Here is a 15,698-nt window from a genome sequence, read left to right as displayed (position 1 = left end):
TCATTAAGATGAAATATTGTATGATCCGACTCTGTTAATCCAATTCTGCGCCTGCCATCACTCAGCGCTTGTGGAACCAAGCAGTAACAGAAGGAATGAATTTTGAATACTGTAACAACTAGATTAACTTCATGGTAGACAGCGACATCATGCGACTACAAAGGGTAAGAAATGAATTCACATAACTTCACTACGCTATAGTACTTTAAATTTTAAAAAAATCTTATTTTGCCTTAATTTAATAGTAAATCTCCTTATGTTTGTAATTTTCAGAGCCATTTTCATCTCGTCTGACTTCTTTTATGAATTTAGACTAGGGTAAGGGATCAGGTAATTCATAGAGAAACAACTTTCTCCCAATAATTTAATTACTGTTATCAACCAGGTTAGAAAATTTGTGATCTGAAGTAAGCCTGGGATTTAGAAGTGCAAACTATCCTAATCTCTTTATGTAGAGAAGAAACTTGTGCATATTCTTCTGTTACAGGATATGTTATTATATTTTGCTATAGGAAAAGAATGTAATTTTAAATTAACAAATTTTATCCACATTTAAAAAATCTTATAGATTGCAGTCCATTATTTCTTTTTTCAGTGAATATCAAATACTCCTAAGACTGTTTCTTTTACTTAATAATGGAAGATGGGGGCGCCCGGGTGGCTCACTGGGTTAAGCGTCAGACTTTAGCTCAGGTCATGATCTTCCAGTTCCTGAGTTTGAGCCCCACATTGGGCTCTGTTCTGACAGCTCAGAGCCTGGAGCTGCTTCTGATTCTGTCTCCCTCTCTCTCTGCTCCTCCCCTGCTCATGCTCTCTCTCTCTCTCTCAAAAATAAATAAACATTAAAAAAATTTAATGATGGAAGATGAAAATTTTAGTGCATATTCTTTCCATTTCTAAATTTCCCTGCAGCTTATATTAGGCCTCCCCTTCAAAAAATTTTCCTTAACATACTTGATTCTTGCAAATTCTAGTGGAATATCTACCCATAGTTCTTTGCTGCTCTGATCCTTCAGCTACTCCTAAATGAGTTCATCCTTTTCTCTCAATCTTAACTTTGTACATGCTTTCCTTTAAGTGTCCTCATCCATTTCCAGTGCTTCAAATAAGACTTTTATTGAAGTTATTCCCAAACCCACATCTTCTTTCCCTCTTTCTATGGTTCTCATTGACATTTTTACCTATGCATGGTGATGACTCTCAGAAACTAATTTGATTACACTTTGAAGATTATGAAGAGACATCACTAACAACCCCCCAATTCAAACCCTTGAAATTCTCATTTTGATTTAATGCAGTGAACATTGTACATGTCACCTGTATGAATTTTTTATCAGTCCTCATCCCTTACTTGCCCTATTCAAAGTCTGTCAACAGTCCATCTGTCTTTTCTTTCACATACTACCATATTTATTTTCATGAGTACAGTTAAAGGTAGAAATTCCATGACATTAGAATAACTTCTACACGACCTGAGATGAGATCAAAACCAACATTCCCAGTTTTATTTTTGACTACTCTCCAATGTGAATTCTATTTTGCAGACGAAATAGATCACCTCCTTGTCTTCTTCGTCAGTGCAACCTTTGTTCAAAGTGTTTCTAAAATTACCTCTCTCTTTACCTATAAAAATGTTATCCTGATATCAAAGTCAAGCCCAAATGTAAATTTTACCATGAATTCATCTGTAATGAATGGAGATGATTAAACTCTTCCTCAAAATGAGAAAATGAGAGTCACAAAAGGATTTGTCAAATGGACACATACCACCACCCATGCTCCAAAATTCTCATATACTTGCAAAATCCTCACAGACTACTGTAATACCAAGATGAGAAGCATCATCTTAAACTAATTAATCTAGATCTATCTAATACTCCCTATTGCTGAATTTCTATTGCTTTTAGTGTGGGTACACAAAGAGTTCATATGCTAACGAATAATAACATCCAAATGAAATTTTCCTTTGCTTGCAGGCAATTAGCCTAGAGAAAAGATATATTAGCTTTCAGTCTTATTGTAGAAGGTTTTCTAGAGCAGTTAAGATTTTTCATAAATTTTGCTGTAAGTCAAGAGTCCCTCTGAATATCAACTTTAAAACTAGCTAATTAGGGGCGCCTGGGTGGATCACTTGGTTAAGTGTCTGGCTTAGGCTCAGGTCATGATCTCAGAGTTCGTGGGTTCAGACCCCACATCAGGCTCTGTGCTGACAAACTCAGAGCCTTGAACCTGCTTTGGATTCTGTGTCTCCCTCTCTCTCTGCTCCTCCTCTGCTCATGCTCTGTCTCTCTCTCAAAAATAAACATTAAAAAATTGAATTAGCTAATTAAAGTTAAGGGGTGCCTGGTTGGCTCAGTCAACTAAGTGTCCCACTTTTGATGTCAGTTCAGGTCGCGATCCCAGGGTCCTGGGATTGAGCCCCATGTCAGGCTCTGTGCTGAGTGTGGAGCCTGCTAAAGATTCTCACTCTCTCCCTCGCCCCCGCTTTTGTGCTCTCTCTCTAAAATAAAACAATTAAAATTTTTTTAATTTAGAAATATTCAAGGAAGTATACCGAGTGACTTGATACAGAAGTTGGAAGGGAAACATTTTAAACCACTGTAAACCATATAAGTATATTTCATATTCAAAAATAAATGAAGCCTCTAAAGTTAAAAAATTAATCATAAATATCAAATTCATCATAAGTATGTGAAAGCCAACCATTTAGAGAAACCTGAAAAGAATCATTCAGTATACAAATATTACTTAAAAAGGAAGTTAAGGGGTGCCTGGCTCAGTCAGTTAAGCATCCAACTTCGGCTCAGGTCTCGATCTCACAGTCGCCAGTTTGAGCCCCATGTCAGGCTCTGTTCAGACAGTTCAGAGCCTGGAGCCTGCTTCAGATTCTGTGTCTCCCCTCTTTCTGCCTCCCCCTCCACTCATGCTCTATCTCTCTCAAAAAATAAAATAAACATTAAAAAATAAATAATTTTAAAAGAAACACTTCACTGTAAAAAAAAATTCACTGTCATAATAGGAGACTTTGAAAATAAATAACTCCACCAAATATGTCATACAAGTATCTTCCTATATTTCCTAAAGATTGAAAATTAAAATATTTATTAAAAATTTAATTTTGGAAACACTTTCTATTGTGCAAAGAACACTAGTCCATTAACTCCAACTTTTAAAACCTAAAAAAGGGGAGGTATGTTACTGAAATAAATCCATTAGTGCAAAGCGATTATATGCAACAAACTAAAATGAATTCTAACCATAACCAATTTTAAGTAAATGAATTAATACCAATTCAGAATTTACATCTAAATGATGAGACAATAATCAAATATAAAATCATAATTTAAAATAAAAAGAAGTTGGAAGGAAGTATTAAATATTAAAGACTTAACGAAAATTTTTGTGAATAATATTTTTGAGACTCACGATGTCTGCAGAGCCAGGACCTTGAGGTAGGCTGGGGCTGAAGGCCATGAGGTCGGTCTTGGGCGGACCCTCCCCAGAACACACCCTCTGCCGCCTCTGCTGCGAGTACGACCAGCTCCCCACCGCGCTGGAACACACCAGCGTGGGCTTCCCCGGCCCGCACGCGCCCTCGCTGGGCGGCGCCGAGCACCGCAGCGCCACGTACAGCAGCAGCGTGAGCACCAGCAGGCTGGACACCGCGCAGATGGCGATGATCAGGTACACGTTGACATCCACCAGCGCCGTCTCCGCGCCAGCGGCGCCCGCCAACACCCGCGACGAGGCCTTGGGCGCCTGGCCGCTCTCCACCAGCGACAGCAGCACGGTGGCCGTGGCCGTCAGCGCCGGCTCGCCGTGGTCCCTCACCAGCACCAGCAGGCGCTGGCGCGGCGAGTCCGCCTCGTCCAGGCTGCGCGTCGTGCTGATCTCGCCCGTGTACAGCGCCACGCGGAACGGGCTGCGCGCGCCACCCGCCGCCGGCTGCAGCTCGTACGACAGCCACGCGTTGTAGCCCGAGTCCGCGTCCACCGCGCGCACCTTCGCCACCACGTGGCCCGCGCCCACCGACCGCCACACCAGCTCGCTCACGGCGCCGCCCGCGCCGCCCGCCCCAGGCAGCGGCAGCAGCGCGGGCGCGTTGTCGTTCTCGTCCAGCACGAACACCTGCAGCGTCACGTTGCTGCCCAGCGGGGGCACGCCCGCGTCGCGCGCGCTCACTTGGAACTGCAGCAGCTCCAGCTCCTCGTGGTCCAGCGGCTGCAGCGCGTACACCTTGCCGCTCTCCGCGTGCACCGACACGTAGCTCGACAGCGCACGCTCGCCCACCCGCCGCTCCACCAGCGAGTAGGACACCAGCGCGTTCTCCTGCGCGTCCGCGTCCCGCGCGGACACCGTGAAGATGTGGCAGCCGGGAGGGTTGTTCTCCTTCACGAACACCGTGTACTCGGCCTGCGCGAATGCCGGCGCGTTGTCGTTCACGTCGGCCACTTCCACGGACACGCTGGCCGTGGCCGACAGCGAAGGCGAACCTCCGTCGCGCGCTGTCACTACTAGAGCATAGTTCGCCACGCTCTCGCGGTCCAGGGCGCTGTCCAGCACCAGCGAATAGTAATTCTTGAAGGTGGACACCAGCTTGAAGGGAACATGGGGTGACAGTGTGCAGGTCACCTGCCCATTGGGACCTGAGTCGCGATCGGACAGACTGATCAGGGCAATGACGGTCCCCAGTGAAGCGTCTTCTTGAACAGGCAGAGAGATGGAAGTTATGACCATCTCTGGGGTATTATCATTCTCATCCAGAAGTTTTACTATAACTTTGCAGTGTCCAGTTAATGGGAATGAACTTCTATCTACAGCATCAATATTAATTTCATATAAATTACAGTCTTCATAATCCAGTTCTCCCTTAACTGTTATTTCCCCACTATTTGAATCAATTATAAATTTAGATCTGACGTTATCAAGAACAAGATTACTAAAAAGGTACACTATTTCCTTATTAATGCCGTCATCTGCATCTGAGGCATTCAGTTTAATAACTAATGTCCCATTCGGTGCATTTTCTAATAATTTTATATTATAAACTGATTTATCAAATTTTGGGGCATTATCATTCGCATCCAATACACTGATCAATAATTGAACTGTACCTGTTAGTTCAGGTTTTCCTCCATCAACTGCAGTCAGTAATAAAAGATGTTCTTGGGTTTCTTCTCTATCTAATGCTTTCTTCAATACTAGCTCTAAAATGTTTGTTTCTTCTTCGTTTGTTTTAACATCCAAGTCAAAATATTCATTAGGATTTAATTTGTATTTCAATTCTGCGTTTGCTCCGACATCCATATCAGATGCGCCCTCTAGCGGAAACCGGGAATCTACTATTCTTGACTCTAAAATAAATAATCTTTGTTCCCGACGCAAGAACCGGGGCGGGTTGTCGTTAATGTCCTTAACCTCCACTTCCACATGGAAAACCTGCAGTGGTCTGTCCACGATCACCTCCAGGTGGATGCTGCACTCCGCGTTCCGCCCACACAGCTCCTCCCGGTCGATCCGAGAATTCACAAACAAAATGCCATTCTGCAGATTTACTTCCAGAAGGTCTCTATAACCTTTGGACGACACTCGGAAAAGGCGTGGCACTAGCTCCACCAGCTCGAGCCCCAGGTCCTGGGCGATGCGGCCCACGAAGGTGCCGTGTTTGACCTCCTCCGGGATCGAGTAGTGGACGTGGCCACTCCCTGCCTCCAAGGCTGTAAGAAGCAGAAGCAAGAGCAGCAGGCGCCGGGAACCTGGACTCCTCTGAGAATATACCATCGCAAATTCGTTGCAATTTTCAAATGTCTATTGCACTATCACACGATAGCTTTTGGAAACATAATTTCCAATTTGCTATAATTTTTTATTTGCTCACCTTTTCAGCTTCAGCATCAGAGCAAAAAATGGAGTGGCCTTTTTCCTTTCTGTCTAAGGAAAATAAACTCACTATTCCTTTTTCGGGGGAAAAAAAAAAAAAAAACCACCACCACCAAACTTGCGGTTTCCAGCGCCATCATGTGGACGGAAGGGTGAGCTTTTACTTTGTTATGCTTTGTTTCCATTCGTTAAGTATTTCCAAATTTCAATGACTCTTAGGAATTCTTCATTTTCCTTCTCTCTAATCAAAATGTATCATTAATGTTACAATAAAGGGTATCAGTTTTCATTAAAATATTGCAAAATCCATTCTACTTTAATCATGCCACACCAATGTTTACTAGAGTAATTTGTATTGGTCTATTCTTTATAGAATTTCTAACTAACTTTAAAAGCTTTAGTTTTTCATTTATTTGCATATTTAAATATATCTTGTGAAATTTCTTGAGTGTTTTCTATTATTTTGATGGGATGTTTGTAACTACTTCTACATTACTCATGAAACATTTATATTCCTATTTGCAGTATTTAATATTGACTTGTTATTTTCAAAGTAACAAGCTATTTGAATAGCATTCTTGTCTGAGTTCCCTTTTGGAAGTCTGATATTCAAATTGCTAAAAATCCATTTCTTTAATTTCTCTATATATCACCTACTTTTAACTGCTGACTAAAAAAAATCATAATTTGGAGATTTGCATTTTCTAGAGGCCAAAATCATAGCATGACTTGGTCAACATCTTGACACCATTTTTTGAATTAGATGCATCTAGGCAGCGTTTCTTCAGCTTGCATTCCTGATAAGTCACAGTTGACACAAATTGTGAAAGCACATATCTTTGCTTTTATGCAGCAAATCAAACTACTAATATTGTTTGTGGATACACTACTCCATAAAATGTGTGGGTTCCGGTAAAAATTAAAAGATAGAAATCACATTATTAACTGGACTAACTCTATGTTAATTTCATCTCTTTTTAATCATCCAGTTCATCTGCTGCATGATACCACTTGGACTTACTTATAAATATGGTCAGAAGGAAATGTCCCAAAAGAAAATGTCACCAATTTTTTCCACTGAAAAAGTATTTAAACTTCTGCTTGTATATATACTCCCTAGAATTCCATAAATATTAAAAAATACGCCTTACCTATGAAGACATAGGGTCCAGGGGATCAATAATTCTATTATTTGATCCTTGTATATATAAAGCATAAACCCCAAATTTGTTCCTTAGGTTTGGTTTAAGTGATATATGAGACTTGAAGTATTATTTTTGGGTCAAAGTATAAAACAAATGTGGAAAAGTGTAATACAAAAAATAGAAGATAAATAAGAATGTAGTAGAAAATACAAAGTCATTTGAAATACACTTGCTTCCCAGTGTTCAAAGTAGTAAAGATACAGGATAATGTTACTGGATACAGTTCTTATATAATATTTAACAGTACATTTACCATTCCCTTTAGTTTTTCAAAAGTTCTTATTCTCTCTACTAACATGGCTTTTCTCTCAGCCCTCAGATCACCCAAACACTAAAGAAATTTAAATTTTCAAGATTACTTATCTGTTCCTGATAATGATAATTTGAAAACAGTTTAATATACAAAAGTAAAAAACCAAAAAAAAATGATAACAAGTATGTTGAAAATATCATGTTAAGGTTGATTTACCTTCTATTATAGAACCATGACTGATGTGAAACTCCAAAAATATATTATAAATAGATTTACTTTTGAAAAAAGTAAATGTCAAGTATTTAACAGTCAAACTGACAATGTGATGTTAACTATGTATGCATGGTAATTTATAGAGTATTTTCAGTATATATTTAAATATTTTGAAAGTATACACAAAGGAAAAAATGGCATCAACAGTATCATATGCTTCTTTTAGTTTGTGATTTTTTTCATAGAGAAATTTCAGGGGAAAACAAGACTCTTGACATCCATATTCACATCTGTTCAAAAATACTAAGTTTTTGGATTATCGCCTTGCATTTGTCTTTCAATACTCATCTCTTTCGGGTGGTTAAGTTCTCAATAGTTATAGACTCCCTGCTCTTAATTCCATAGACAACACCACAGGTAAAGAAAATTCTTTAGATCTTTTTCCAAACCATTATTTCAATCAAATATTATAGGTTATCTTATTAACTGATCCTTTCATTTGCTAGTTTCTCTAAAAATTTTAGTTATATTTAAACCTTGATACAGAAAGAAAACTCCTTCCTTGACAATGAATTTAGGTTAAGAAAACCAGACAGAGTTTTGAGGTATCTCTACTTAATATAATGGGAAGCATTCAGGAAGATGTTACACTAGAAAATTTAATTTTGCATTGGAGTCTAGATATCATTCATTACCTACAAAACTCCAGAATAGAGGCACCTGGGTGGCTCAGTCAGTTAAGGGTCCGACTTAGGCTCAGGTCATGATCTCACGGCTGGTGAATTCAAGCCCCGCATCAGGCTTTGTGCTGACAGCTCAGAGCCAGGGAGCACACTTAGTATTCTGTGTCTTCCTCTCTCTCTGCCCCTCCCCCGCTCATGCTCTGTCCCTCTCTCCTTCAAAAATAAACACTAAAAAAATCCTCCAGAATAAAATTTTATTAAGCTATATTTCTCTGCTATTTGTAAAAGTTTACAAAAGTCTACCACACTGCCCAAAAATAACACATGAAGTTGAAGCAGTCTTTTAGAGATTTATAAATAATTTATGCTGCTGCACCAAATTTGACAAAAAATTTAATTACTAAAAATTATTCTAGGGGCACCTGAGTGTTTCAGTCGGTTAAGAGTCTGACTTTGGCTTAGGTCATGATCTCATGGGTTCAAGACATCAAGTTCCATGTTGGCCTCTGCCTTGACAGTGTGGAGTTTTCTTGGGATTCTCTCTTTTCCTCCCTCTCAATCCCTCCCCCACACTCACTCTCACTCTTTCTCTATCTCTCAAAATAAACATTAAAAAAAAAAACAACAACAAAAACAAACCACACCATACATCCACATGTGCCATTATTAAACAGAATAAAATTTAACTTAGAGGTGATATCTATCATGATTACCAATGTCAATAGCTAAAAATAAATCTAGTGAAATATGTAAAGGACCTCTATACAGAAAATTGTGAAATATTACGAAACATTAAGAATTATTAAGAAATATTAAGATTATTTAGATAAATAGACCATGCTCATGAATTGACTCATTTTTGTAAAGATGTCAACGTGCTTCACATTTCTAAATAGACTTAATGCAATCCAAATAAAAACCTCACCAAATTGTTCTTATGAAATTTATATACAAATTTAGGTGGAAATGGAAGAGGTAACATGGCATTGATGTAAAAAAAAATGTTTTTAAGTCAAAAAAATTAGAACAGGGGCGCCTGGGTGGCTCAGTTGGTTGAGCAACCGACCGGCTCAGGTCATGATCTCACGGTTTGTGAGTTCAAGCCTGACATCGGGCTCTGTGCTGCCAGCTCAGAGCCTGGAGCCTGCTTCTGATTCTGTGTCTCCCTCTCTCTCTGACCCTCCCCCACTCATGCTCTGTCTCTCTCTGCCTCAGAAATAAATAAACATTAAAAAAATTAAAAAAAATAGAACAAAAAAGATCATACCCATATAATGGATATTTTATCAAAACGTGGAATTCATTTTTAAGAAATGGTGCTGTTTCAGTTGAATGTCATTGGGGAAAATTAATCTTGACCCCTATGTCACAAAAGACAAAAAAAATTCAAAAAAGGATGTCTATCTTATGTGAACAATGAAACAAAACATACCAAAGAAATTATCTACATGACATAGAATAAAAATGAAAAGATTGATAAATTGAACTTAACTGAAATTTAAAATTTCTATTCACCAAAAGATAAAATAATGAAGAGGAGAAGAATGCAAAAGCAAGAAAGTTGTTATATCCAGAATATACGAAATTTTCAAAAAGCAAGTGAAAATGCAACACAATAGAAAAATAGGCAGAGACTCAAACAGCAATTGTATACATAAGATATAAAATGGCCAATAATAATACAAACAGGTGCTCAACCTCATTTATAAATCAGGAAATACAACATGGAAATACTAAACACACCCAGCAAAATAGCAACTACATAGACAATCTGACAATGCCCAATTAGGGAGATGATGTAGAGCAATACACTGTTAGCACAGTGTAAATGGATAAAAAACATTTGGGAAATCTGTTTTGTATATTAAAGATGAATCTATGCAAATATTTTATGTTCTAATTTCAATTCTGTGTACATGGGCACTGAAAATATTTTTTAAGATTATTTATTTATTTTGAGAGAGAGAGAGCACAAGCAGGTGAGGGGCAAAGAGGACAGAATTCCAAGCAGGCTCCGTGAGGATGCGGGGCTCAAACCCATGAACCGTAAAATCACGACCTGAGCCAAGATCCAGAGTCAGTCACTCAACTGAGTGAGCCACCCAGGCACCCCAAAATTTTGGAATATATTTATGATAGCATTATTTGAAGCAGACATAAAGGAGAAACAATTCAAAATGCTCAACAATGGGAAAATTACTCATAATATAGTCATAAACTACTGGAGAGAAAACAAATTAAATGAACTCCAACTACACACAGCAATATGGATGATTCCAGAGAATGATGAATGATAAATATGAAGAACACACAAACACAGGCACACACATAACACATTTTGTGCAATTATATTTAGATAAAGCACAGGAAACAGGTAAAAACTAGTAACAGTTATAGAGTTAAAACTGGCTACATTTGGGGAGAAATAAGGAAAAGTTATTTTGGAGGTTCATTTAAGTAGCTTTGGTTTTTGAGAGAGAAAGAGGATGCAAGTGAGTGAGGGGCAGAGAGAGAGAATCCCACGAGGAGGAGGAGGAGAGAGAGAGAGAGAGAGAGAGAGAGAGAGAGAGAGAGAGAGGAACCATGAGATCAGGACCTAAGCAGAAGTCAGATGGTGCCCCAAATTTAAGTAGCTTCTTAAGTAGAACGGGAGGCTGTGTCTCCCTCTCTCCCTGTTCCTCCCCCCTCACACTCTGTTTCTCTCTCTCAAAAATAAATAACGCTTAAAAAGAAACATTAAAAAAAAAATACCAACAGACCGATCCCGATCCCGGACGGAGAGTAACCTTAAGCGCAGGGGGCCAGACAGAAGCAGCATCTGGTCAGAAGCCTGAGTCACAATCCCCGGGAAGGCCTATGAGCCACACACATCACAAGCGTTGCCAGAGAACTAACAAGAGGCTTGGGTTTGTTCTCTGTGCCAGAGAACAGAAGAAATAAAAGTTTTGCTTTCAAATAATTGATTGAGTTATATTATTATATCCGGGCACTTTTCAATGTATTATATTCAAATGAAAGGAAAAGGTTCTCTCAAGTGTTGATTACAACTGAAAATAAATAGTGAAGATGGTAAGCACAAAATTTATAACATTAATTATATAAATATGCATTGAATAATGAAGACAACATATATTGCCTTGGGGTCCTATAATTCTAAAAGATATTAGCTAAACTGGGTACAAAACAAGTGAAGAAGCATGTCAGAGAAATTTCACTGTAAACATTTTTTAATTAGGAAGAAATTGATAGAATAAAGGAAAGTAAAACTTTAAATAATTCAGGTTAACTAAAAGATATTTAAAACTAACCTTTGAAAGGGAATCTCCAGTTGCTGGCTGCAGATCCTCTCTGTCCCTAGAGTCAGGTACACTGGGACTAAAGGCCATGAGGTCGGTCTTGGGCGGACCCTCCCCAGAGCACACCCTCTGCCGCCTCTGCTGCGAGTACGACCAGCTCCCCACCGCGCTGGAACACACGAGCGTGGGCTTCCCCGGCCCGCACGCGCCCTCGCTGGGCGGCGCCGAGCACCGCAGCGCCACGTACAGCAGCAGCGTGAGCACCAGCAGGCTGGACACCGCGCAGATGGCGATGATCAGGTACACGTTGACATCCACCAGCGCCGTCTCCGCGCCAGCGGCGCCCGCCAACACCCGCGACGAGGCCTTGGGCGCCTGGCCGCTCTCCACCAGCGACAGCAGCACGGTGGCCGTGGCCGTCAGCGCCGGCTCGCCGTGGTCCCTCACCAGCACCAGCAGGCGCTGGCGCGGCGAGTCCGCCTCGTCCAGGCTGCGCGTCGTGCTGATCTCGCCCGTGTACAGCGCCACGCGGAACGGGCTGCGCGCGCCACCCGCCGCCGGCTGCAGCTCGTACGACAGCCACGCGTTGTAGCCCGAGTCCGCGTCCACCGCGCGCACCTTCGCCACCACGTGGCCCGCGCCCACCGACCGCCACACCAGCTCGCTCACGGCGCCGCCCGCGCCGCCCGCCCCAGGCAGCGGCAGCAGCGCGGGCGCGTTGTCGTTCTCGTCCAGCACGAACACCTGCAGCGTCACGTTGCTGCCCAGCGGGGGCACGCCCGCGTCGCGCGCGCTCACTTGGAACTGCAGCAGCTCCAGCTCCTCGTGGTCCAGCGGCTGCAGCGCGTACACCTTGCCGCTCTCCGCGTGCACCGACACGTAGCTCGACAGCGCACGCTCGCCCACCCGCCGCTCCACCAGCGAGTAGGACACCAGCGCGTTCTCCTGCGCGTCCGCGTCCCGCGCGGACACCGTGAAGATGTGGCAGCCGGGAGGGTTGTTCTCCTTCACGAACACCGTGTACTCGGCCTGCGCGAATGCCGGCGCGTTGTCGTTCACGTCGGCCACTTCCACGGACACGCTGGCCGTGGCCGACAGCGAAGGCGAGCCCCCGTCCCGTGCTGTCACTACTAGAGCATAGTCCGCCACGCTCTCGCGGTCCAGGGCGCTGTCCAGCACCAGCGAATAGTAATTCTTGAAAGTGGACACCAGCTTGAAGGGGACATGGGGTGACAGGGTGCAGGTCACCTGCCCGTTGGCACCAGAATCGAGGTCATGCACGCTGATCAAGGCGATGACCGTGCCTAGTGAAGCGTCTTCTCTGATTGGGAGTGACAGGGACTTGAATTCCATTACTGGAACATTATCGTTGGTGTCCTCGACTTCCACCATAACTGTACAATGGCCAGAGAGTGGGGGCTGTCCTTTATCAATACCCTCTACAAGAATTTCATAGGATTTGCTTTCTTCAAAATCGATATATCCCTTTACCATAATTTCTCCAGTAATTGGATCTATGTGAAACTTGGATTCTACATTTGGTAAAATATCAGTTGAGAATGAATAAATAATGTCTGCATTCGAGCCTTCATCTAAATCTGAGGCGTTTAGTTTCATTACCAACGTTCCATTAGAAACATTTTCTTGTACTTTCACCTCATAGAGTGTTCTGTCAAAAGCTGGGGCGTTGTCATTGGCGTCCAGCACTTTGATGAGTAACTGAACGGTTCCAGTCAGCTCAGGTTTGCCGCCATCAGTAGCTGTGAGCACTAAAAAAATTTCTGGAGCTTCTTCCCTGTCTAAAGATTTCCTTAGTAGTAGTCCAAGACGTTTTACCCGCTCGTCATCGGACGGCTTTTCCAGCGAGAAATATTCATTGGGGCTCAGTGTGTAGGTCAGCATAGCGTTGGCCCGGATATCTGCATCCGATGCGCCCTCTAGTGGAAACCGAGTGTCAATAGGCCTGGATTCCGCCATAAATAGATTCTTTTGTGTTCCGGGGAACACAGGAGGATTGTCATTAATGTCCTTCACCTCCACCTCCACATGGAAAACCTGCAGCGGCCTGTCCACGATCACCTCCAGATGGATGCTGCACTCCAGGTTCCGCCCGCAAAGCTCCTCGCGGTCGATGCGAGAATTCACAAACAAAATGCCATTCTGCAGATTTACCTCCAGAAGGTCCCCCTGGCCTTTGGACGCCACCCGGAACAGGCGTGGCACCAGCTCCGCCAGCTCCAGCCCCAAGTCCTGAGCGATGCGTCCTACGAAGGTGCCGTGTTTGGCCTCCTCCGGGACCGAGTAGTGGACCTGGCCACTCCCCGCCCTCCAGGCTGCGAGGAATAGAAGTGAGAGCAGCAGACGCTTGGATTCCTGGCCGCTTGCCCAGGAAAACTCCATCTCGAGCCCGCAGTGCTTTGTTTTCATTAAGGGATCTCGTTTCAAAATCAAGAAATATCTTCTAACCGTTCAGTCTATGCCGATGTATCCTCCATTTCTGTCTGAATGGTGGATGCAGCTTCTTTATAACAGAAGGGATATTCTTTTTCTCTAGCAGATCAATTTTATGGTACAGAGCGACATCATGTGGCTCCAAACCGTAAGTAATAAATTCTGATACTGCTCAGTCTTACTCTTTTGCCATTCCGCTACTTTAATGCTGTTGGAGAATAGCAACACATTTTGTGCTACTAAGTTACACATTTTGTACCTCTGATTGAATGTGACCTTAGTTTCACCACAGGGGCAACTTTTACTTCAGTGGAAATCCTTTTTTCATACAGGTTTTAACTATTTATAGAGACCCAACTGGAGTTAATACACATTTTGCAAACAGAATTGTTAAGTGTTGATTAGGAAAATTCTTGACTAATTATATGTGTTCCTGAAAATGGGGGGAAATAGTTATTAATGATGACACACTTTTGATCTTTGTATTTCACATTTCTGGTGTTGAAGACTTCAGAGAACCCTCTGAACTAGGAAACCTCCAATGCCAAGAATAAGTCTTTGAAAGGGACTTTTTAAAATGTCTGAAAAAGGAAGCAGAAATTACCAGCACTTAACTGAAAGTCTTCATTAATTCACCTCAGGGCTGAAGGTGCAAAGAGCTTTAAGAAGGAACTACGATGTTGTAATATATAATTAGTGTGGGAAAGTATTCCAAATAATTTTATTAACAAATATACTCACCTCCAACAATCAAGATTGGTATTCTCAATTTGTCTCTTATGATTTATAAATACTTGCCTGTTCTCCAGTGTCTAGTGTACATACATTTCTATTTTCTTGTACTGTGCTCATGTATTTTAGTCCTAGTGGACAACTTCCGGCTTCCAACAATATTTTTCACCAAATAAACATAATCATTCATCCTCATAAGTACGATCCATCTTTTCCAAATGCCTCATACAGCAATTTCCCCCATTTTATACCATTAAAAATTTTCTTGACCAATGAAATGAAGACTTTCATGATTAAACCAATTGAGCAGGTACTTTTACTCTCTTTTATATACTATAGCATACAGACTGAATCACTTGGGCCATTTATTACATTAATTTATCCTTTTTAGGCATTTGGGTATGTATGTCTAATGACAGGAGTGTCATGTAATAAGTACAAAGATCCAAATAGCTGGAGCCTTCTTTTATAAAATACAAATTTTTAAAGAGAATAGTTGTATCTTATTAGTTTAAGAGCTCAGAATACATACCAGGTATTTCCTGAATATTTACCTAATAGAATGGTTTGGTTCTCTTCAATTGCCTAATAAAATGCATTAAGTTAAGGTGGTCACAAAGCTAGTTAGGCAAATATGATGTCTCAGCAGCAGCCTCTATTATTTTCCAGAGATACAAAAATATTTTCCTTATATGATGCCCTAATTAAGATATATTTCAATTTGCATAGTGAAAACCTGGATTTTAGCTTAGTTTCATTTGGCTTTTTGGCAGTCATGATCTTAGAGACATCTGAGTTTTAATAGCCAATGAAGAATTCTCAATAACTAGAGCACAATATATTTTCCTAACATAAGGAAACTTAACATAAAAGGACATAATTCTTTTTTTTTTAATGATAATTATTTTCAAGCTTTCTTTGCCTATTATATTCACAAACCTCTTTCCCTCATGGTTGTCTAGGACAAAATATCAATCTACTGAAA

The 15,698-nt window shown here is 41.5% G+C and overlaps 3 protein-coding genes across 3 annotated transcripts in view; all 3 read right to left on the bottom strand.

Annotated features, from left to right (window-relative positions):
• LOC124526336 (protocadherin alpha-6-like) overlaps nucleotides 1-4 on the bottom strand; it is a 2,466-nt gene extending 2,462 nt beyond the window's left edge. The window contains exon 1 of the mRNA XM_047099316.1: nucleotides 1-4. This exon is cut by the window's left edge and continues 2,462 nt beyond it. Coding sequence (XP_046955272.1) covers nucleotides 1-4 — 4 coding nt within the window.
• A 3,383-nt stretch (nucleotides 5-3,387) lies between these two features.
• On the bottom strand, nucleotides 3,388-5,781 carry LOC124526268 (protocadherin alpha-5-like). The gene has a single exon (XM_047099188.1). It carries the CDS (start codon nucleotides 5,779-5,781, stop codon nucleotides 3,388-3,390), a length of 2,394 nt encoding a protein of 797 aa, XP_046955144.1.
• Nucleotides 5,782-9,582: 3,801 nt separating this feature from the next.
• On the bottom strand, nucleotides 9,583-13,957 carry LOC124509497 (protocadherin alpha-4-like). The gene is made up of 3 exons (XM_047076161.1): nucleotides 11,543-13,957; nucleotides 10,994-11,088; nucleotides 9,583-9,595 (listed from the first exon to the last, which is right to left on the bottom strand). Exons 1-3 carry the CDS (start codon nucleotides 13,955-13,957, stop codon nucleotides 9,583-9,585), a joined length of 2,523 nt encoding a protein of 840 aa, XP_046932117.1.
• Nucleotides 13,958-15,698: the final 1,741 nt, after the last annotated feature.

This window comes from Lynx rufus, unplaced genomic scaffold (assembly GCF_022079265.1).
Source record: "Lynx rufus isolate CCGP_SWC_20201006 ecotype Redwood Valley unplaced genomic scaffold, mLynRuf1.p SCAF_1, whole genome shotgun sequence".
NCBI classification, from domain to species: Eukaryota; Metazoa; Chordata; class Mammalia; order Carnivora; family Felidae; genus Lynx; species Lynx rufus.
The sequence above is the reverse complement of the archived record's forward strand: the minus strand, read 5'-3'. Positions and strand labels throughout refer to the sequence as shown.

Excerpts from the sequence above, each read along its gene's own strand:
- LOC124526268 (XM_047099188.1), bottom strand. The coding sequence starts at position 5,781 with ATGGTATATTCTCAGAGGAGTCCAGGTTCCCGGCGCCTGCTGCTCTTG.
- LOC124509497 (XM_047076161.1), bottom strand. The coding sequence starts at position 13,957 with ATGAAAACAAAGCACTGCGGGCTCGAGATGGAGTTTTCCTGGGCAAGC. Across the intron at positions 11,089-11,542 it reads CTGGAGATTCCCTTTCAAAG|GCCTTCCCGGGGATTGTGAC; the intron begins GTTAGTTTTAAA and ends TGTGGCTCATAG.